This window comes from Sphaerodactylus townsendi, linkage group LG09 (assembly GCF_021028975.2).
Source record: "Sphaerodactylus townsendi isolate TG3544 linkage group LG09, MPM_Stown_v2.3, whole genome shotgun sequence".
Lineage (NCBI taxonomy): Eukaryota > Metazoa > Chordata > Lepidosauria > Squamata > Sphaerodactylidae > Sphaerodactylus > Sphaerodactylus townsendi.
The window spans coordinates 18547083-18570862 of NC_059433.1; the positions used below are offsets into that span (position 1 = coordinate 18547083).

The window sequence follows — 23780 nt, forward strand, 5'->3', positions numbered from 1 at the left end:
CTAGATCAATTCAAGTTAAATAGCACTAGTCCCAAAATAGATCCTTGTTAAAAGCACAGCACTTTCATTGTGAAACTGGCCATTTCCATTCTGTTTTTTTAACCTAGTGTTTCCCAACCTGTGGGTTTTGACCCAAAAAGCGGGTTATGAAGCCTGCGAAAGTGCAGTTGTATTAACTGTGAATGCGTTGTGATTTGTGGATTAAGTGGGTTACCATACCAAGTAACTTGGGACTTGTGGGTAACCATACTGGGAACCACTGTTTTGTACTCTTAAATAATTTTGAATAATGAAGTTGGTTTTTAATAACGCTATCCTGCATATTTTCCCCAAGACCTTGCAATAATAATACCAGTGCCAGAGGGAAACATACAATTTACTATAAGAACTGCATTGTAAAAATGAAAGCATTCCCTGGTTGCTTTTCTAAACTAATTTTGCTACATTCTTTATTATGGTTTTTGAAGTACTGGATACCCAGTTTTAAAGAAAGGACAGCAGTAAGGGAATAATGTTTGACCGGGGAGTCCGAGGAAATACTTGAGAGATACAATTCAACTATAATAAAAATGGTTAACCTACTCTCCTTTTTCCCCCATGTAGCAAGAGTACTGGAGGGTTGTGGAACAGAAGGATTGCCATGTAGCAGTGCATTGTGGGAAAGTGGATACCAATACACATGGGAGTGGCTTCCCTGTGGGAAAATCGGAACCGTTCTCAAGGTAATACTTGGTAATGTTAATTAGATTTGTGTTGAATATTTACATCCGCACTAGGCAGTAGGGCAATCCATTGGATTCTTTGGGCTGTTGTGGCTGAGGCCACGGTGCTTCTGCCGGAAGGGGTGTGAGTGTGTGTGTGATTTTAATTTCTTTGCCCAGCAGGGCTCCTGGGAGTCCTCTGGACCCCAGGAACGGCCTTCAGAGATGTGTGGGGCTATAGCAATAGGATGGAGGGGAAACAGTTCTGCCAGCAGAGCTGCGTTCACAGATCATTAACTGCTAATTAGTTTACTAAGATACAGATACAAAACCCTTGTCTTGTATAGTCACAGGTTGCCTTGGTTCACACTTAACTAACAAATCACAGAGAGGTAAAGGAAGCACACAAGGCCACAACACGCTGTTTAGAAGACCAAGAACATTACATCAGATCTGACCTATTAGTGACAGTGTGCTTATACTTTTTTATGCTTTTTAGTGACCTTAAATGAGAAGCCTGGGCAATACTAGCCTGATCTCGGCAGATCTCAGAAGCCAAACAGGGACAACCCTAGTTAGTATTTGGATGGGAGACATCCAAGGAATACTAGGGCTGTGTCTTGGAGCCTGGCAAACCACCTCCAAGAATCTCTTGCCTTGAAAACTCTAGGGGGTGCCGTAAGTCAGCTGTGGCTTGGTAGCACATACACAAAAAACATAGACGCACACTATGTACCTTCAAAAACTCTCTTCCTGGAATTACACAATTTGACATTTAACACATTGCGATTGCCTCATATTGCAAAGAATTCATGAAAGAAATCACTGGGTTCCGCTGGTACAGGGAGAGCATCTTGAAGGGAAGCACTCCAACCTTGGGAAATGTGCATGCATTTGCCAACCATGGCAATTTCTAGAGTCCACGTGAGCGTGAGATGGCCCCCCCCCATCTCCCTTTGTGATCTCATGTGGTCCCTTTCCCCCGTTCTGTGGTTCCAAGGCACTTAAAAGTTTTACTTGTTCCTGAGGTTAAGGACAGCAGAATGATGGGATATAGCAGTGGTGGTGAACCTTTGGCGCTCCAGATGTTATGGACTACAATTCCCATCAGTCCCTGCCAGCATGGCCAATTGGAGTGCCAAAGGTTCACCACCACAAGGGTATAGTAATGATTTTGTGTGTTGGGGGGGGGGGTGTCTTTATTTGTTTGCTTTGGTGACTTGGCCACAACTTAGTTTTGGTGGAAACAGATGGCTGATAACCATTTGGTGGCTTCCTAAGGCTTAATCCGTGGCAGCTGGGACCCTATGAAGACAGTCGGCACCTGCCAAAATTTCTCCTTCTCCACACAGTTATTGGAGAGCCATTAGATGGGCAAGTGTCCTAGCTACTGAATTATTGCATCTATTTATTTTGCAAGTGCACATACACACACACACACACACAGCTGACAGAATGGAATGAAGCGTTGCACAGATTTTGTATATTGTATCAGCACAAAATCCCAAAGTGTCAATGTGTTTACGACTGTTTGGGCATAATTTAAACACGGATGAAATTGAGTTTTCCTAACTTGCCCTTCCTTTGGCTGCAGCCCCGTCCAGTAATCTGGAATCCCCCACAAGACAATTTTGAAAAACACACTGGGGGAAAAAGGAGAGAGAATAAGACAAACACTGGTGGCATCTACTGCTGAGAGAACATTATTGTTCCTTCTTCCTTCTTTGGGTCCCTAACATCTTGGGACCCACCGTTCCCACTCATTTGGGAGGGTTTTATTGTGGATGTTAATGGACGCCGATAATTCTGTACTGTACACTGTATTTTAAAGGGTTTTATTTTATAGTTAATATTCAATTTATATTTTGTATTTTGTGTGTTTTATTATTTGTTGGTTTGTTGTGCACCGCCCAGAGCCCTTCGGGGAAGGGGCAGTATATAAATTTAATTATAAATAAATAGATGGATGGATGGATGGATGGATGGATGGATGGATGGATGGATGGATGGATGGATGGATGGATGGATGGATGGATGGATGGATGGATGGATGGATGGATGGATGGATGGATGGATGGATGGATGGATGGATGGATGGTAAATAAATATATAAAATGGCAATTAATTTAGGGTTTTAACGTTTGCTTGTTATAATTTGTATCCTCCAACATGAACAGGCATGGGTGGAACCTGACAGTCCTTCCTAATAACACAGGATCCATCCTGCGTCATCTTGGTGCTGTACCTGGTAAGGCGATCTATTTCCTCCCCGTTTTCACAGACACCCTCTTCCTTGTGGAATCCAAACAGCGTGTTGAATAAATTATGTTTTTGCTGCTTCCCTGGAGCCAGGCATATACCTATAGTCCCTGTTTAAAAATGAATTAATATTCAATAAGCGTCATGTCATGGCGGCATTTATTATAATCCTTTTTGTGACGATGTTGCCCATTGACCCTTCAATCTGTTCTGCACATATGGGCACCCTTCACCCCAGGAGAGGCTCAGAAAGGTGCGTTTTTGCTTGTCGCAGCCCAAATGCAAGAACATGGCTCAATCCTCTTGTATGACAATAAAAGCGAAAAGGAATACAGAGGTGAAGGGTAAAGCTCAGAGCCTGGGCCATATACCTCGGGGCGTTCATTTCTCCCTGTTGCCACATGTTTGTTCATCATGGTTCAATATGCTAATGTTTAGAGTCGATGTGGTGAACGATCAGCATGTGTAGCTTCGTTATTTGTGGACTCTAGAGAGCAAAAGCATGTCAATAAATGTGCAGAATTTTCTGCAGTTGGCTGTTTGGCCTTGTGGCTTATGGAGGTGGTGTTTGCTGAGATAGCATGGTGTAGTGGTTAAGGGTGTGGACTCTAATCTGTTGAACTGGATTTGTTTCTCCACTCCTCCACGTGAAGCCTGCTGGGTGACCTTGGGCTAGTCACTGTTCTCCCAGAACTCTCTCAGCCCCACCTGCCTCACAAGGTGTCTGTTGTGGGAAGAGGAAGGGGAGGAGTTTGTAAGCTGCCTTGAGACTCCTTACAAGGGGAAAAAGCAGGGTGTAAATCCAAACTCTTCTTCTTGACAATTGTGTGGTAGAACTGTTGTTGTCCATGATGTGTGTCATCATTCCTTTTGTCAGGATATCACATTGGTTTTGTAGATTTTTTTTTCCAGTCATCACAGAGACAGAACTTAAGGTGTGTGTATTCATACCATATGGTAACAAAGCCACATCCAACTCTGAGTCAAAAGAAGGCCCAACCAACCATCTCCAGCCAGTACTCATGATATACGTTTCTGGTGTTCAGTGAACACAGACACATAAGTACAAAAAGGCTGTGAAAAGATAACTTCCTTTTCATAGGGTTGTTTTAATTTGTCAAAATGCTGTTGCAATGAAACTATATTAAAGGGTAACTAGATCTAACGACCTGCTGCAATTAATGGCCCAGGCTAGCTCGATCGTATCTGATCTCAGAAGCTAAGTAGGATTGACCCGGGTTAGCACTTCGGGAAGCAATGGCAAACCATCTCTGTCATTCTTTGCCTTGAAGGCCCTGTAAAGGGGTTGCCGCAAGTCAGCTGTGACTTGGCAACAGTTTACACCAGGGGTCTGCAACCTGCGGCTCTCCAGATGCTCACGGACTACAATTCCCATCAACTCCTGCCAGCATGGCCAATTGGCCATGGGAATTGTAGTCCATGAACATCTGGACAGCCTCAGGTCGCAGACCCCTGGTTTATACAAACCCACACGATTCGATCTAAAGCCAAGTCAAAGTGAAGGCTGGTTCATTTCTGTGAAGGATGTTATTTTATTTCCGATGGAAGGGGAAAGATTTCAAATTTTGAGTATCGGCTCGGCTGATGTTTATGGCTTTCAGTGTGCTTTTTAAAAGAACTATTTTATTTTTTAAAAAATGGATTGTGTTTTATTAACCGTGTTTGTTTCCACTCTTGCTACTTTTAGGAGTGACAATTCCTTGGCTAAATATTGGCATGGTCTTTTCTACCTCATGCTGGTCTCGAGACCAAAATCACCTTCCATATATCGACTACTTACACACTGGTGCTGATTGCGTTTGGTGAGTGACCCTCTGGCTTGCCTGCTACCGTGTTTCCCCGAATATAAGACAGTGTCTTATATTAATTTTTGCTCCCAAAGATGTGCTATGTCTTATTTTCGGGGGATGTCTTATTTTTCCTTTGTTCTGTTCGTCGGGCATGCTTCCAAACAAAAACTTTGCTATGTCTTACTTTCGGGGGATGCCTTATATTTCGCACTTCAGCAAAACCTCTAGTATGTCTTATTTTTCGGGGATGTCTTATATTAGGGGAAACAGGGTGGCTGTCTTGTGCTGTGATTTTCAGTCTGGTGTGAGGAAAATGGGTAGAAAATCCAGCCGATTCTGTGATTCTGTTTTCTTCCTATGGTTACATTCAGCTGTGATTCAGACATGGCACTGACAGAGCAAAAGCACTATTTAATATTGCTATAGTACTTGAAGGAGGATGGTTTGGGAAGACAAGAGCCCAACGCTTTGGTACTACGCAACATTGATTATGAAATCTCATTTATCTCTCAGTCAGGGGTATATATATCATGGTCTCCTACGTCTCTGTCTATCTCCCTGTAGTAATTGTAAAAAGAAATTTTAAAAATCACAAAGTTCATTCTTTCCAATATTTCAGAGGCTTTGCTTTGTTATGGGTCAGATTTAGAAAATACGTGAGTTTAACTGACTTCAACATTATGCTACTGGTGTATCTTTTGGAGACCATTTTGGGATCATTAGTAACTCCATGACAGTGTAACAAATGGAAGTCAGCAGCTTTTGAATAGACTTAGGCAAGATTTCACTGCACAGGACTCAACTAGGCTCCTGTAGGGTCCTTACACTCCTTTTCTGGGGCTGCCATCAGAGGAATTAGCCTGGGGTAACTTTGACCCATTGGAACAAGAGCTGAAGCTGTCAAGGGGCTGTCAAGCCAGCCAGGGAGAGCCGGAGGAGAGCTAGGGGATCACTAGCTGGGGCTGTGCCGTCTGCCCAGGGAGAGCTGGAGGCCAGGCAGAAAGAACCCAGGAGGGGAGGCACTCAAGGTGCCACGGGCGGGGTAGTACATTCATCTCCCGTGGCGCCCCTTCAACCCTGAGTCTCAATGGCTGGAGAGCTCAGTGTCTCTCCTGCTGTAGCCAAGCACCTTTGGGTTCCAGGAGCCTTGCACCTGCCAGGGTTGGGACATACTGTTTGGAGCTCATGAGAAGAGCCCTGCTAAATCAGACCGGTGGTCCATTTTGTCCAACATCCTGTTTCACACTGGTCAGTTCTGCACAGCAAATATAACTGGTGCAGGATGCTATATAACCCATTGGGGGGGGGGGGTTAGCACAGGTCCAGCCCCTAAAACGAGTCTGCCCCATTTTATTTTCCTCAACTTTGGCTTTTCAAAAATTGCTCAACCAGCGATCCTTTTGACAAATCCAGGATTGCAGCCGCTGCCGTTCAGGTGGCCAAACCGGAGGCGCTTTATTCCCGCCCTTTTGTTGCGCCGTCCGTAGTCAGGGAGAATCCATCTGCCGTTGCTTTTTCTTTCTTTTTAAAAATTTTGCGGGTTGCATGCGCATAACTGCACAGGTGCAGCCAGTCGTATCGTAGGACAATTGCCATGGCATGTGGGGGTACATTCCTGCATGCCTGCGTAGCTACACATGTTGCAGGGAATTAAAAAAAGAGAGAGAAGCGTCTCCAGATTGTTTTCATGGGCTCCAATCGCTGCCTGCACGGCGTGCAGGTAAACAGGAAACAGGAAAACAGGTTCCTTTATAATGACTGCAACCCATTTTACATTTGCTGTGCGGAATCAACCACGGCCACCAACCCAGTTGCCTTGAATGGCCAACAAACAAAGGCCCTGAAGCTGTCTTTTGCCATTGGGTTTCAAAGGAGGTTTACTGCCTCTGAAATGTGGTAAACCTTGGAGAACCATGATGGCTGGTAGCCGTTGAGAGCCCTGTTCTCTCCCTGGATCTGCCTAACCTCCTTTTAAAGCTATCTGTGGCCATTACTACATCCACTAGCCGTGAATTTCACGATCTAATTACTTGTTGTGCATGTTAAAGCTTTTGGGGGAGGAGGGGGGGGGTGCAGAAATCTAGTTCACTCGTGGCTGGTGGAGCTGCTTTCACAGTGAGGGCCGAAGCTGGCCAGTTTAATGTCAGAGTTAATGAAGGGAGACTGGAAGCAAATAGGCCTGTTGGAGCCAAGAACGAAGTGACTGCAGATTTATAGACAGGCGGCTTTAGAATGGGCCGTCCTTCAGACACAGTTAAAAGAATCTTCATGCTGTGCCCTGTGCGGAGGGAACAGTCTTTCTCGCTTGTATCTCTGGGAAAATATGAGTTGCTTCCTGATTCTCGTGCTTTGTTTTTCGTCTGTCGTGCCAGAATGGATTGTCACTGTATTATTGCAAAGTTGGGATGTGTTTTAAAATACCACTTGGAGCTCGCGTCTTCGCTCTAAACAGATTGCTGTTTGTGAGCCAAAGCATCCTTTCCCAGATAGTGCAGTCGGGGAAGTTAATTTTGAATGTATTCATGCTCGCTCTTGGCTTTGGAAGTGTAGATCAGGGCACCTGTCACAACACCGCGCCTGATGATGATCTTCTGTGTGTGATAAACACTCCTTTTGCTTTGCCGTAAATACACAGGTATTGCATTCCTGCTGCAGAGGAGAAAAAACTTGACAAAGTGGTACATACCCTGCTGCAAGCCAATGGCACTCCAGGGCTGGAAATGCTTGAAAGTAATGTCATGGTGAGTTGCTTTATGGTTTCTGTCTGGGGAAATCCCAGCCAGCCACTTTGTGATGATGTGAACTGCAGTGCATTAGACTGTCTGAGAAAATAAAACACCGGCTATTAAAATGCTGATGCCGGCGTTCGCATAAAGCCCCACAATCCGTGCGCTCCTACAGACCGGGCAGATCGCAATAAATGCAGCGTTATAACGCAGCCGCTTTCCTTTTAATTAATAGACGTAGATAAACGTCGTAAAATGCACACACGCTTTTAATAAAGAAAGCACAGGCAAATATTTTTCTTGACACTGTTTTGGGTTGCATTCCGGGGGTTTCGTTCACTAGCGGAAGTTCTCCCCTCTGAGGGGAGGAGCCTTTCCGTGGGGCGAGGCGCTCTTGCCTCAAGAAACCTCCTAATGCCAGAGGAAAAGCTTCTCCGGTAGCAGGATAGATCCACGGAATCTGATGCTTTGTCGACTGTCACCCTTAGCTTGAAGAAAGAGATCTGGCGTAAAAGACTCCAGTTTCTGTATCTTGTTGATTTGTCACATCCACAATTCCAGACTTCATATGTATCATCTGGAAATTCTGAACACTGGGCTGCTGCCGCCGCTGAACTCAGCTAGTCAGCTGCTGCCACTCTTTGGTTCCCACTTTTGTGTGTAGCAAGTAGGTCTTGGCGATACAAGGCGTGCGTATGCGTATGTCGTCAAGCATGCTGCAGCTGACTGCTCTCCAGGGAGTGGCAGAAACCATTGATCCTGGTTCTGCCTACATTCTGCGTATTTATTGGAAATATTTGTAAGCCTGCCTTTCTCCCTTGACAAAGCAGAATCCAAACAGATATCCACCATGTAGCAAAATACAGTGCAAATTAAATGCATCAAAGAAGGGAGCAGCAGTGGCGTAGCGGTTAAGAGCAGGTGCACTCTAATTTGGAGAACCGGGTTTGATTCCCCCGCTCTGCCACTTGAGCGGTGGAGGCTTATCCGGGGAACTAGATTAGCCTGTGCACGCCAACATATGCCATCTGGGTGACCTTGGCCTAGTTAACAGTTCTTTGGATATCTCTCAGCCCCACCCACTTCACAGGTGGGGAGGGAAAGGAGGGAGGGAAAGGAGATTGTCAGCCCCTTTGAGTCTCCTTACAGGAGAGAAAGGGGGGATATAAATCCAAACTCCTCCTCTTCTTCAAAATAACCAATGGGGGAGCACCCAGTTCACAGCTGGAAACAGTTCCTTTTTCACCCAGACTCAAACTGGCCCCCAAACTATATGGAATAATTCTGTTGTAGAGCCTTGCTGAAATGGTAGGAGGGTGAAAGTACCTCCACAGACCTCTTACTAGGAGCTGTATTCTATCAACCGGGAACAAACAGAAATCCCTCCACTCCAAAGCCAAAATATGACAGATCCTACTGCCAGTACGTATCTAAAACTACCTTAAAGGTTTGATTTAAAAGCCGACTGACTGGATCTCCACCAGGAATGCAGGAACTGGGGTGTGGCCCCTCTTGCAGATTGTCTGGCCAGGTCACCAATGGGTCATCCTTTCTGCTGCAGCTTGAGAAACTGGGACCATGCTTGTGAATAGAGCTCTTGTATTTTCTATGCAGTGGTTGAGGGGTCGTACTGGACACTGGAAACACAGGTTCAAATCCCCATTTGCGCCACGGAAGCTTGATGGGCGACCTTGGTCCAGTTACACGCTCTTAATTGTGACCCTGGCTAGTATTTGGATGGGAGACCACCAAGGAATTACCAGGGTTGTGACGTGGAGGCAGGCAATGGCAAACCACCTCGGAATGTCTCTTGCCTAGAAAAACCTACAAGGTTGCCGTTGGTCATCTGTGGCATGACGGCACGCACAAAAAAGAGGCGAATGGCAGAGCACCTGGGACTTGGCTACAAGAAGAGTCCCCGTTACAAGCTTTCCCTCCTCCCCTTGTCTCTCCTTAGATCTCCCCCGAGGTGTTGAGCAAAGAGGGGATCAAGGTGCACCGTACTGTACAACAGAGCGGGCAGTTCGTTGTCTGCTTTCCCGGATCTTTTGTGTCTAAAGTGTGCTGCGGCTACAATGTCTCGGAAACTGTGCACTTTGCTACCACCCAGTGGACGAGCATGGGTTTTAAAACTGCCAAGGTAGGCACTGTTTGGTTTTTTCTAGAAGCAAAATGAATTGTGTGCTATGCATCGATGCCAGGATAGGAGTAATTTATGTTCTGGAATATGAATAACCCTAAGGAACAGGGAAGAAGCTTTAAGACTTTTTCCTAATCTTCAGAACTTTAGAATTTGTCTGGCTGCGAAAATGGTGGAGTGACTCGCAAACGCTTGGATTTACCCTGATTACATTGCAGTTTCCTGGGAATTATTCTCATTCAGTTTCCATCGAAGTGAACGGGAGTTGTTCAAGCTCCATTTTACTATGATCCTGCAGTCGTGTTTGTTGTCGGGACAGCAGAAATTGGCTATTTTAGTCCTCACGTTTTCCATATGGCTTCGTTGTTCGGCAGCTGTGCAGGTTATAATTTGCAGCTAAGAGCTTTGACTGAGACTTGTGAAGATGAGCCAGGCTTCAGCAAAGCAGAGAAGGAAAGTGGCAATCGAGATGCCAGGCTGGTTTGCTAGTTGCAGAAGAAGTACCAATGTGGGGGCCGTGGAAAAGGATGACTCAGTTGTACAACCATGACATATGTGGCAGGGAAGCCATTTTTAAATACTTTCTCTGAGGATCCAAAATGTCTTAAGGTGGCAAACCATTTTTGTGCATTCATGTCACACTTCTGGTTTGTATGGGCTGATTCAGTGAATTCTATTCCAGCACGTTGCTCTACTTTTACTGCCGTTTCGAAGACCGATTGATTTTGGTCTCTGTAACAGGCTTTAAAGGGCAGTAAGATTTCTTCTTGAAACTATTAACGTTTTTATTGACGGATGCATGCCACTCTTGTTTACTGGCAAACAGTGAAGAGAAGAAGAGGGCCCTGCACCAAGGCAAAATGAAGGCAAGGAAACAAATGGTGTCAAGGGAAACAATTTTTAAATTATTGCAACTCCTACACACTTTGTGTGTAGCTTCATCAGGGGGGATCTGTCAGATGCCTTTTAGTAACAGCCCCATGCATGTGTTAAAGCATTACTAAAAGGCATCTGAAAGATTTCCCGCTGACGAAGCCACATGTGAAATGCATAGGAGTTACAAAAATTATTAAAGAATTTGTTAAGATCCTAGGAACCCTCTAAAAAGGCCAAAGGCTGGCGGTTCCATTCTCTCACTAGGCTAGCATTAGCTGGACAGGGGAAAGCTGTTTTCTTCTGAACACCTCTCTGTGTGAAGAGCACTGTGGGGCACATGACTTTCACATAGTGGTTGGATGCAGGGAAAAAAAACGGAATTTACTTAGCAGGGATTACAGAAGATCTTGTGCAGCGTCTCCTGCTCCCATCTGAGTCTGATCACAATACACAATGACACACAGATGGAGGATATTGCCCAACAATTCTTCTCCCTCTCCCGTGGGGTTTCTGGGGGAGACGCTTCAAGAGTGGAGAAGCTTCCGGGTTCTCTTCTTTGAAACCTTGCACAAGTGGGAATACGAGTTGGAATTCGGCAAGTTTGACTTGGCGAAAGCAGCTGTTGTTCGGCCCTGAGCAGGAGGACACCTTTACCTTGGGATTCTTCTTGTTCCAGGAACTTGAGGTGTCCCACGATAAAGGTGTCCTCCTTAGCTCAGAGGAGAAGGACCCTTTATGGTCCAGTGGTCGTTTGGGTCTTTTTCTTGCACTTCTTCTCCCAGAGTTCTTGTAGAAGTGGACATTTTGCGTTGAGTCCAACCCAGTGACTTCTACGCAGTAGCAAACCATGTCACTCACCTGTACTCAGGCTGATTTTCCCATTTGTGCAGGGTAAAGATTACTGGCCTAATTCATTATCTCTACCTTCATCTAGTTAATATTTTTGCAGCACCACCATTATAATAGGGACCTAGACAAACCAGGGGCGTTTCCTTCTCAGAGGGATTTTTGAATTATCTTTTTGCTTTGTGTTGTGAAGTGAATGTGGAGAGGCAGTAGATTGATATAGTAAATAAATTACAATGGCAGGGCATTGCCTGGGCTTGACGGGGAGATTGGCGAGAGGATAAAGGAGAGATTATTTGGGGACAAGGGCTGCAGGATTCGTTTTCTCAGATCAGGATCATCCAATTAAATGGATGGGGAGTCAGTTCAAGAATCTCAAGGAAACTTTGGTAATGGGACAGATCATGGCTCAGTTGTAGGGCAGTCTGCTAGGTCCAATTCCTGGCATCCCATTAAAAAAAATCATCAGGTGATATGAAAGACTTGTATCTGAGACCCCGATCGATTCCCCACTGAGGATTAGATGCGTGCTCATCACACAAAATATCCAGGTTTCCAGCAAAACTCCTGACTGCACCAGCACCGAACACGCTTTCATCCCGTTCCTGGTGCTCTGCGCCCCCCCCCCCCCGCCACCCAAGCACGTGTTATTTTAGAACTTGGAAGAAAGTAGACCTTTTCAAAAAAAACATGTGGGCAATCTGGAGTGGTGGGGAAGTTGGGGGGGGGGTGAATCCAGATTCGTTTTTCCTGCCGCTGGTAGTGAAGTGGAGCCTCCCATCCAATGAGAATGCAGTGGGCTGTGCGTGATGCATGCGCAGCCTTTTTTTTTTTAATTTTGCGGACCGGAGATCCACGTGGATACGAAGCAACATGGGGTCAGTTTTGACTGATTGACTGAGTAGAAGGCAATACAAAGCAGTGCTACACGTCATATCCACGTGGATCCGACTAAATGGAGGTGCACAGAAACAGCTTTGCTTTAATCGCCCGTTTCTTCGTCTCCGCGTAGAGTCGTTCTGCGCATGCTCGCACAGACGTGGATCCGCAAGGTTAAAACATCTTGGGCTGATCTTTTTCTCCCTCTCAGGTTGACCTACCTTAGAGCAGTGGTGGCGAACCTATGGCACGGGTGCCAGAGGTGGCACTCAGAGCCCTCTCTATGGGCACGTGCAAACGGAGTCCCCCCCCCACACACACACACACACATCTAGGCTGGCCTGGGCCGCTCGACTATTAGCATTATTAAACCTAAGACCTAGTTTTGGGGAAGCAGTGTAGGTAACCCTGATAAGCGCTGTTAAACCCCACTGATTTTCATGCAAAGAACTAAAGTGCGATCCTTTACCTGGGAGCAAGCTCGGTTGCTGGCCATGGGACTTGCTTCTGAGTAAACCCTCCTAGGGTCGTGATTCACCCGTTGGAAGAGTTGCACGGTTGCTTCAAAGCAGAGCCACCGACTAGCACAAAGCTTACTCCCAAGCCAACCTCGGAGCCAACCATTTTTTTCTAAACTAAAACCTCAGTATTCAGGTTAAATTGCTGTGTCGGCACTTTGCAATAAACAAGTGGGTTTTGGGTTGCCATTTGGGCACTCGGTGTTGCAAAGGTTCGCCATCACTGCCTTAGAGGATTGGGAAAATAAGGGGCAGGAGTGATTTTCCATGTATACCAGCGGGGTCCATGTAGAAAAGACAGGATAAAAATGCATAGATGGTCATTGGAACAAAATGCTGGACTAGACGGGTCTTTGGTCTGATCTAACCAACAGCACAACTTCATGTGCCTAATTTCCCCGCAGGCTGTACAACTTAAGTCAGGGGTGTCCATCTGGTGCTTCAGATGTTCATGGACTCCAATTCCCATCACCCCTGACTTAAGGCATCCTCAACATTATCCTCATATATCCGTGTTTCTCACCCATCTTTTCGGATGGGAAATATTTTCCCCAGGTGCTGTGATTAATTTTTCTTTTCAAGCGACTCATTTTGTTGTATGTTACGGAGGACTAACGCTCTGGAATTCGTCAACGCAGGAAATGAAGCGGCGCCACATACCTAAGCCATTTTCGATGGAGAAGCTGCTTTACCAGATAGCGACAGCAGAGGCGAAAAAAGAAAACGAATCGGCTCTGAGTACAATATCGGCGCTTTTGGGAGAGCTCAGGTAACTGGCCCAGTCCTTGTTGTTCTTCTGTGCTTGTTGTTCTTCTGTGCTTCCACAGAGAAGTTCTCAGGGCAGATCTAGGGAGAGCGCTGCTGGAAACCCAAGATCCGTGTTGCTTTCACTGACCAAGCCGTCCTTCTCGAACAGATCCCTTTACAGGAGCTGGAGACTCCACGACTGACCTGCTGTGACTGTACCTGTGCCGGAGCTTCGAATGCCACGTCTTTTGCACTGTCAAGAGATGACTTTTCTTTTTTGCCTTCTTCAGCGTTTCCCAGTGTGCTCCATCGTCTCCAAACTTAAATACACACACTTTAAAGCATGATTTTTGTATTGCAGCAGGACCATTGATTAAGCACGCCAAGTCTCTGGCCGGGTGCTATTTTTGTGAGCGCTGGATATGCCAGGAACTTCTGCATTTGGGGAAGCTGACTTTTCAATAACATTTAAATATCTTAATCTGTATCGGAAGGAGTAGCAAACAGACTCGCCTCTGGAGGTGCTGAGAGACCTGATGTTAAATGTCTCCCCCAGAAGATAGGCTTTAAAAACAGGGAGGGGGAAATGCTGTTTCTTACGTAATGCTGTTCTCTTTTGTTCTCCTACCCTGTAGCATCTACCCACAATTCAAGTGCTGATCGCTAGCAGATTGACTAGAGCAACAGATCTGAGGGCTGGAAACTGCAAATTGTATTTAACAAGTCGATGTGTTCCTATGCAAAAAAAAAAATTAGTTACAGTCTTTTCCACTGTGTGTTTGTGCTCAGAGTGGAAGACTTTTCAGACACACCGAGGAAGGACTCCACCTGGAGCTACTTCCTGTGTGGGGGTTTGCTACCACGACATGCATTCTTTTTTTCCTGGAAGGGAGGAAATTTTGCAAGTGCGAAGTGGAATGGTGTTGTTGTTTTTCCTGTTCAGTCATCTGAGTAGTTCTCAAAAGTGTTCAAATTTAAATTGTTGCCCCTGGAGATCCTCTACAGGTTCTCTGTCCTGAATCCTGCTTTTTGCTGATTTGAACGATAGATTGCAGCTACAAATGTCAGCTTACTGCTTTTGCTTGCTATGACTTTCTTCTGTCCCGTTTCTGAATGTGATTCCCAGTCACTCACTATTTCGGTAGTTGTTCCTGCTATCTTCTGAATGCTGCCTTGTCATTGTTTGTAAGCACGGTGTTGTTTATAAGCGACAAAGTCAGTTTTGACAATCATTGGCCTCTCAGGAGAATCTGCCATAGGACATGATTTGATGTGGTGGTGTAGTGGTTAAAAGCAGGTGGATTCTAATCTGGAGAACCGGGTTTGATTCCCCACTCCACCACCTGAGTGGCGGAGGCTTATCTGGTGAACCAGATGTGTTTCTGCACTCCTACATTCCTGCTGGGTGACCTTGGGCTAGTCCCAGTTCTTTGGAACTCTCTCAGCTCCACCTGCCGCACAAGGTGTCTGTTGTGGGGAGAGGAAGAGAAAGGAGTTTGTCGGCCGCCTTGAGTCTCCTTACAGGAGAGAAAAATGGGGTATAAATCCAAACTCTTCTCCTTCAGATTTTCCTTGGGAATACCCTGTTGTTGGTACAGCTGATACCTGTTTCCGCACCCAGTTAAAGGGATTTTGCTTCCTCAAAATCATAATCTCCCTTGGTAGTTCACAAATGGCAGCCACGTTCTCCCAGTGGCTTGGCCTGGCCTCTGGTCTGACCCAGTGGCACCACAACGGCTTCCGGGAGCAACTCTGCTCGGAAGCCTCCTGTCCAGACTGAAGAAATGAGGCCCAGTGAGGGAGGCCTCTGTTTTCTAATCGTTCCTCACCTTTTCAGGGACACAGAGGTGAGGCAGCGGCGGCAGCTGTATGATGCAGGCCTCCATTCTTCTGCCCGCTACGGTAGCCATGACAGCGGTGGCGGCGGCGGTGGCGGCGGCAGCTCGGGACTGGATGGGAAGAAAAAGCCTCGGAAATGGCAACTGGAGACATCCGAGAGGCGGTGTCAGATTTGCCAGCACCTGTGCTACCTGTCCATGGTGAGGGTCGTTCTGAGAATCCACGCGCCTGTCGTGCTCCCCGGAGTGCCATTTGGCCACTTCTCTTTTGTTGCGAAACATTCCACAGCCAAAATACTGCCCTTTTTCTTCTGGAGCAGCAGTGGCGTAGGAGGTTAAGAGCTCGTGTATCTAATCTGGAGGAACCGGGTTTGATTCCCCGCTCTGCCGCCTGAGCTGTGGAGGCTTATCTGGGCAATTCAGATTAGCCTGTGCACTCCCACACACGCCAGCTGGGTGACCTTGGGCTAGTCACAGCTTCTTGGAGCTTTCTCAGCCCCACCCACCTCACAGGGTGTTTGTTGTGAGGGGGGAAGGGCAAGGAGATTGTCAGCCCCTTTGAGTGTCCTACAGGAGAGAAAGGGGGGATGTAAATCCAAACTCTTCTTCTTCTTTTTCAGAACAATATTGTTTTGAAATATCCTGGGATGCATTTATGAATAGGATGCTCGGGATTGCGTGGCAACTGCCGTTGCAACTATACGTAGTCGAGGCCAGAGTTGATTTCCCAACCATTGTTTCAAGTGCTTGCTGGCTCAACCATAGGCCAAAGCAGGAATCACTAACCCTTGGGAGGGGGAGAAACACAGATGCATTTGGGGGAGGGGAAACCATCTACATAGGCCTGAACTCCACAGAGGAACGTCTTGAAATCTTGATTCCTTCTTGATTATATTGAGTTTGTTTGGAGACAGGCGGAGCCACCGCCCCGGGCTTGCAGAGCACCTCTCTTGGACCCCTGCTCGGTGCAGCAGCAGCCGCCCCGGGCACCCTACCCTCACCCACACTTACCCAGATGGTGGAGGCCGGCTGCACCATGTCAGAGCGGCAAACCCAACCCTGGCAGGTGCAGCAGGGAGGTTCAGCAGGTGGTGAGAGTGAGTGGCATTCAGGCAGACTGAGCCGTGGCGTCCAGACCTTCAGCAATCTCTGGGCCCCATGCCAACCAGCCAGTCACCACCCAGTAGCTACAGGACGGGGACCCTTCTGCCAGCCTTAAGGAGGGAGGTGGGGCTGCAGGCCTGGCAGCCCCCCAGGGACAGGGCAGAGCCTGATGGATGGCCTGGGGTCCAGTAGAAACAAGGGGGTGGGGGGGAAGCTAACTGATTGAGGAAAGGAGGAAAGGCACTGAAGGTTGGGAGGAGAAAAAGGAGGAGGAAGAAGAGAATAGAGACACAGCTGGAAACCAGAGAGAGTTATACCGGAGAAGGGAAGGTGAGATAGCCAGCAAGGAAGAGTAGATGAAAGTTGCAGGGGAAAGAAGGGGTCAGCCGAGATAGCAGTGCCGCCAGAACCAGACCTGGCAGGCGAGGCTGAGGCTGAGGCTTTACCCTGTGGCAGTGACACTTAGCAAGGTGTAGCACACACTCTCCAGCCAGTGAGGGTGAGAACAGGCCAACCACTGCCTGGGAAGGGAAAGGAGGGATGGCAACCCTGGCCGGCCGGGAGGGGGAAGAGCCTCACACAGTTGTTTTTCAACTTCCTATATTGATGATCAAGCACAGTTACGCCCTTTCAATCCCACTGACTTGACTTGACCTAGAAAGGTCTGTACTGTTAATGACTTACTAGTCAGCGTGTTTGCAAAATAATCCTGAACATCATGAGACTCGTGTGTTACAAGCCCTGAAAGTGAATCCACCACGTCATGTGTATAATCGCAAGCCAGGGGCCAAATATCATCCCTGCAGAATCACAAGGGAACAGAATGCTGTTTAGAAGAAGTGACCTGTACTTTACTGATGCTCTGGACCTGTTTATTTTGCCAGGTTGTACAGGAGAATGAAAATGTTGTCTTCTGCCTGGAATGTGCCCTCCGGCACGTAGAAAAACAGAAGTCTTGTCGAGGATTGAAGCTAATGTATCGTTACGATGAGGTCTGTACATAGTACGTTTTTTTTGCTCTTGCCACCGTAAGGGCCACATAGCTTTATAAGATGGAAATCATTGCATTTGTAATTTGTAGCACTGAAAAACTGTACTCTCTCCTTAGAATTTTCGGTTTCGTTCGAAAATTTGGTCTTGATTTTCATCCCTGTTTTATGGACTAAAAGTAAAAACAGTTTACTAAGCTGTGTAGTTCTTGTCTCTTATCCCAGGTCCGGTAAACACAGAAGCCCCCTTCCTCGTGTTATAGTGGGAATCCACAACATGGTGCCACAATGACACATTTTCTGGCAACCACCAAATGTCTTGAAGAAGTGGGCAGAGCCCAGTAGGGCTTTTGCTCAGTAAGGCTTCTGATTGACTGTTGGAGATTTGATTGACTGCAAATTTTTTAAAATGTTGCTTTGGCAGCAACACAAGGATCTATACCAGCCATTCTCAACCAGGGTTCTGTGGTACCCTGGGGTGCCGTGAGCATGTCCCAGGGGTACCGCGGCAACACTACTGCCCCCCTCTCAGTTTTGTGGTGTCTCCCACCAGTGCCAACAAGGACATGGAGCTGGCCCATGGGGCAGGGCCTGCTGCAAGGTCAGCAGCCCCCCCCCCCCCAGTGCTTCCCTTCACCCTGGGAGGGGAAGGTGGGGGTGGCAGCAGGGGTACCGTGAGATATGAAGAGTGAGGTCAAGGGTACCCTGACCTCGAAAAGGTTGGGAAACACCGATCTACGCTTGGTTACTGAAGTGAAGCTGTGGAAGTCATTTTGTGGCAGCCATTTTGTTGCTGCACCTCTTGTGGTGCGTCGGAATTCCAAATATGCCTGCATGTTCAAGAAGGCCGGGGACCCGCTTGTTACGTCCTGCATGTGCATGCCATACCTCTGTCTGCAAGAGTCAAAATACTTTCACTTTGCAAATGGAACAAGGGGGCCAGTACCTGGATAAACGTGGGGTTTAAATCTCATGTTGAGCTGTGTGTTGAGCACTGATCAGAGGGGGGGCCATGTCGGTTAGCAGTTAAATAAAAAAAAAGCTAAATGTGAATCCTCAGAGACCAACAAGATTTTTGAGGTATGAGCTTTCAGGAGTAAAAGTTCCTTTTGTTCAGATACCACAATGGTTGCACTTCACAGATGGTGTTCACTGTGGCTCATTCCGCGCAGGCAGCAACAGGTTCAGGGCACTTGTTTCTGGTGCCGCTACTGCCATTTGAACGATGGCTACGCGGGCCAGCTGGGACCCCAGACGCAGGAGCCAGCACGGTAGGCACAGAAAGGCTGCTTCTGTGCAAACCACACAGCTGAGAATCCCTCCACCTACCTGGCATGGCATGGCATCCGCCTATTAGAGTATCTCCTCTAATGGCGGCTGCCTGGGGTGGGGGGAAGGGAGTGGGGATTGAATGCTTCCTGCTTGCCGAAGTTTGCACAGGTTAATGGGAAAAAGTCGCTACGTTAGTGATTTTTATTTAACCCAGGGTAGCAGTGTTTTGGGGGCGAGTTCTGTGGGACCCTCCCTTCCCCCAATGCTTTTAAAAAGGGCCTCAACCCTTGGCCCATGTAACTTGTGGACAGGGCTAGACAAGATTTCTTCCGATGGCATACACACCCATCTTTTGCCAGAGGAAGTGTCCTTGGGCTGGAGGAAAACGCTGCCGTTGGCACGCTCACACACAAAAACGACATGGCCACGCCCTTGTTCCTTGCCCCTGTGATCTCAACTGAGGCTTTCTTTTCAGGCAGCTGATTTCTATAAAGTTGTTTTCAAGTGACCAAAGTGCTAATTTTGCTGCTCTCCCTTTTCCCCCAAAAGGAACAAATCATCAGTTTAGTCAATCAAATCTGTGGGAAAGTATCTGGCAAAAACGGCACCATTGAGAACTGTATCAGCAGCAAGCCTACACCAAAAAGAGGACCCCGGAAGAGAGCGACAGTCGAGGTGCCATCATCCAGACTTTCATCCTCCAGTTCATCCAAAAGTGCTTCAAGTTAATCATGAAGATGCCAACTCTCTCTCTCTTTCTCTCTCTCTCGTTTTTTGTCAATTTTATATATATTTTTTGTAATTATTATATCCTAGTTTGGAGTACTTGCTGTAGAATACAAGCTGTCTTTGCACTAGCTCTAAAGAAGATTTTCTTCTGGTTTTAGAGAACTAATTTTGTTTTAGCATTAAACTGTTGAATTTTTTTTTTTAATTTAGGATAGATCGCAGCAGCAGTCAGGTTTCCCCAGCCCCGCCCCCGCTGCTCTGCATCAACTGTTTTAAAACTGGCAAAGAGGCAAATGACGTTCAGTTGCATTTGTCCCTCTGGCTTAAAATTTACAAAAGCCTTTTTTCCCCCTTCAGTAACTGTGAAAAAGGCTTTTAAACCCCCCCCCTTTTTTTTTTTGGATAAGTTAAAGTTCGGGGTGTGTGATGATTTGTTCTCTAGTCATGTCAGCAGGTTTTTTTTTTCCCAAGCAAGAAAAGGGATAGGAGACGAAACTTGAAAGAAATGGCTATACCTTTTAGCTTGTATTCTGTAACAGGCGGAGTGAGTTTTGTACCTTTTTAAACTTGGAGGATACACACTTTTCTTTGAGAGGTTCTGGCAGCTGAAGATGGGACTTAGTTTTCTAACTGTAGGCAAAATGGGAGATTTGGAGACACTGTTCTCTGTTACCAGCACTTCACTATGCATCTGTTCGCGGAGGAGGAGGAGAGAGAGACGGCTGCCCGCCTTGAGGAGTCACATGAGCGGAAAAAACTGTGCCTGATTTCATTAGGAAATCCATTCTGTTATTTTTTTGGTGCTGTTGGCTACTTTTGTCAAAAGAGAAAAAAAAACCCTTCAATAGCATCCTTTAAAAATGATTGAAGCCATAAGTGCTTCTTGTCATAGATGTGCAATCTTTAACATTCCATTTCCATTCCACTGCTGTTTTTCATACCTTTTCACAGTCAGCATTAATTTTGTTTTGAATTTGTTCTGTTAAATGATCGCATTTAGAGCCACTAGTGGGTTTGCATCTTTCTTTCGAATGTGAAAATGCATTTGCTTTCCATCTTGTTTTATTTTTTTTCCCCTTCTTCATGTTGTAACAAAAAAAGAAATCATACCTTTTGTACATAAGCCTGTAAATTGTTTTAAATACTTGAGCCTTTTTCTTGGGAGGGCGTGGAAAGGGTGGCAAAGAGACAAGATGAAGAAAAGCCTTACGTTTCACTTTCTTCATCGGTTGGATTGGATGCTTACAGGGTTTTTCTTGTAACATTTATAAGTGCTGCTTACATCACTGAACAACAAGAAAAAAATAATAATGGAGTAGTTGTTGCCCTTTTCCAGTTGTGTGTACAGTATGTGTGGAATAAAAAAGGGAAAATGTTTTCACAAACTCTTTGTTTCATAATTGAATTCAACAAGACCGTAAAGCTACTCATATTGCACTGAGCTAGCCAGGGGTGGCTGTCAGGAAAGTCTTATAAAATACATATTGTTGGTTGTTGCAGAAGACTGAACTGTTTTGAAAATATTTAACAATAACATACAGAGTCGAGTGTTTTCCAATGTGGTTGTCCGGTTTTTATGGCCTTGCTGTGTACTTTTTCCTTCTTGACAGTAAACTTCTGACTATGGCTTACAGTTTGACATTTAATTTATTAGCGCTGCTCTGCTCTCTTTCCTTGTAAGGAAAGACTTCATGTTTATTGCCAGTTTTTTGTTTACTTTTCAGGTTTGTAATACAAGGTTTAATAAAAGAAACACTTTTGGACACTTTGTCTTTCTTCTGAGAGAGTAGTCGAGTTAAATTTAGCTACTTTAAAAACAGAACCAATCAAACAGGCTAGAGAAAACTAGGAACTTGCAGTTAATGTTTAGTTTTTATTTTATTGAATGACATTATTCTACCAAATGAGAAATAAATCCTTGTATCATATTCAGACATTCTCTATCAAACCACTTATTAGTATTATTAGTATTCTGTCCCCCTCCAGTGGATAATTTTACATTCTTAACCAGGCACAGCTTCAAGGATCTAAATAATTTATTGTATATATCGCAAAGACCCTCATACAAACTCAGTACTAAAGAGATGGGCTAAAGAGACTGATAGCAGGTGAACAAAAAGGTTAATGCAGGTGCGGGCCAGTCGTAATTATCCTCCTTTTCCAGTTACCTTTGTTCCAGGTACTTGAGTGATATCATGCTTAGTGGTAAGCGGCTGGATCAGTGTTGTTTAATGGTTGATTTTGCTGAGGGTAGGAAATTAACAGGAAATTAACAGCGCAATCCTAAAAGAGAGTTACTCCAGTCTGAGCCCGTTCATTTCAGTGGCTGTAGACTGAAGAAACCCTTTTCAGGAATTGTACCAAAGGCCAAATACAGTCTCAAACGTAGTACCATACCTCAACTCTTTTTGCACTTATAAGACACTTTGATTTTCAGACAAGGAATGTGAAGGATGGCTGGAGGAGAAAACCAAGACTACCCTGTGTGTCCTTTTACCCTTTTCATTTCAGCTTGCCTTGAGCAAACAAGTAAAAGGTAAAGCAAAAATGTTGTTATAGAACTAGTTAAAATACTTTGCATTCAAGATATATACACTTTACAATTATTCACCCACCATAGATCCTTCCACAAGTAATGGTGTGTGTGACACCCGCTTCGCCCTTTACAAGTTCAATACAATTCTCCTTCACTGGCATCCTGGCTAGGAGAAAATGAACACCACTTCCTGTGAATGTTCAATGCAGCCGCCCCCTTGGCTTGGTTTCCTTTTTCAGGTTGTCGATCAGAACATTAAGAGGTGGTTATTCTGAGGTTAGTTGTTTGATTACAAGCAGTACTGGCTTTTAGCCACAACAATTGAGACAGGCACACTAAGAACAATAACCCCACACACACACACACAAATCTTCGGTATTGTTAACATTCCTAGTGAGGACTTTACAACAAACCCTTTCAAAATTTATGCCTTGGACAACCCTCTATATAAAGGTTCTGTGTTCAAAAAGGCAAGGCTTTATTGCTAAAAGGTGTGCTTTGGAGACATTTTATAAAAATATTTCGCATGACTGAAATTCATTTTGTACGTGCTAATTTTTATCTTGATGAATCATAGTGACACAGGCAAGCGCGTTCACCTGTCCCTTCGCTCATTCCATGGTCATAATTCCTGTGGCGCAGTGGTTAGATTCAGCCCGTCTGTGAGTCACTCTCATCGCTAAGATCAGAAGGGCCCTTTGCTTCTGCAGTGTTGGCCACAAGGGCATTGTCCACGTGTACATCTTCCTCATCTGACTGGATCACAGGCGATTCCCCTTCACTAACATCCTGGCTAGGAGAATCCGCGCAGCCTGCTGCTGAAGACCACTTCTCTCTCAGTTCTGACGGAGTAGGGACTTGAAGACTGATTTCCTTTTGACCGGTGGTGGAGTCTGGCCCTTCAAAGAATGACAAAAGTCATTAAGCCCCACAATCTTTAGTCTGATCACATTCATTACAATATTAAGGTAGTAAAGCCCCACTAGAAAGTCTGAATAGATGGACAAAATTCATGGGAACATGTTCAAGTGGAACAAAAGCGACAATAACACCATCTGACTCCACACCTCTGGAAGCACAGAGTTACAACTAGGCCAAGAGGCAGATGGTGGAACAGTAGTTACATTAGGAAATAACAGCTGTTGGACGTTAGCCTTGTGCTAGAATTTTGGCTGGCTTTATATACATTCTGTGCAAATAACTGAAGTCTCTAGATGTCTGTACAAGAAGACTTGGGCTTGTAAATTTCCATTCTATTCAGGGACTGTGAGACTGGGCATGATCCACTCATGAAACCTGGGAAGATGCACTTCCTCAGAGGCTTGAAGATATCCAGGTCCACTGCCTTTAAAAACCACTCAAGTGGGAGCTAAAGAAAAAGTCTAATAGCCCAAATGCGTTGGCCAGGCAGCCAAGAATGGCACTGCTGTCACACCGTCTCCAGAGAGCTTCTAGAGAACCCTCAGCCACCTGAAAGCCCTCCATAGGGGCTAATGAAATTTTCATACAGAGGGCACTCCGGCTTGGTGCGCTTTGCCTGCCATTGGCTCTCACGGGGCTTTGGCCCTGGGAACGTCGGCATCTTCTCTGCTGCTGGCGTTCGGCAAAGCGCACCAAGCCGAATGGTCCTCTCTGAAAAAATAGTCCAGATTCTTCCGAACAATGGATCTGTTTCAACAGGAATCCAGGATTCATTATCAAACACACCCGAGTCTGTCTGTTTATGTAAAATAAAAAAAACTTCGGGTCAAGCAGTATAAATATGATGCAAAGGGCATCTCAACAGACACTGGTTTCCAAGAAACTCCC

The 23780-nt window shown here is 45.8% G+C and overlaps 2 protein-coding genes across 2 annotated transcripts in view; one reads left to right on the forward strand and one right to left on the reverse strand.

Moving 5' to 3' along the window:
* The window catches only part of JARID2 (jumonji and AT-rich interaction domain containing 2), a 263241-nt gene extending 243607 nt beyond the window's left edge, over nucleotides 1-19634 (forward strand). Inside the window, exons 10-18 of the mRNA XM_048507604.1 lie at nucleotides 604-722; nucleotides 2879-2949; nucleotides 4669-4783; nucleotides 7407-7512; nucleotides 9455-9637; nucleotides 13395-13525; nucleotides 15341-15542; nucleotides 17330-17437; nucleotides 19256-19634. Coding sequence (XP_048363561.1) covers nucleotides 604-722; nucleotides 2879-2949; nucleotides 4669-4783; nucleotides 7407-7512; nucleotides 9455-9637; nucleotides 13395-13525; nucleotides 15341-15542; nucleotides 17330-17437; nucleotides 19256-19435 — 1215 coding nt within the window. The 3' untranslated portion in view covers nucleotides 19436-19634. The remainder of the gene's footprint in view (nucleotides 1-603; nucleotides 723-2878; nucleotides 2950-4668; nucleotides 4784-7406; nucleotides 7513-9454; nucleotides 9638-13394; nucleotides 13526-15340; nucleotides 15543-17329; nucleotides 17438-19255) is intronic.
* A 1654-nt stretch (nucleotides 19635-21288) lies between these two features.
* Nucleotides 21289-23780, reverse strand: part of DTNBP1 (dystrobrevin binding protein 1) — a 61515-nt gene continuing 59023 nt past the window's right edge. The window contains exon 10 of the mRNA XM_048507605.1: nucleotides 21289-22870. Coding sequence (XP_048363562.1) covers nucleotides 22623-22870 — 248 coding nt within the window. The 3' untranslated portion in view covers nucleotides 21289-22622. The remainder of the gene's footprint in view (nucleotides 22871-23780) is intronic.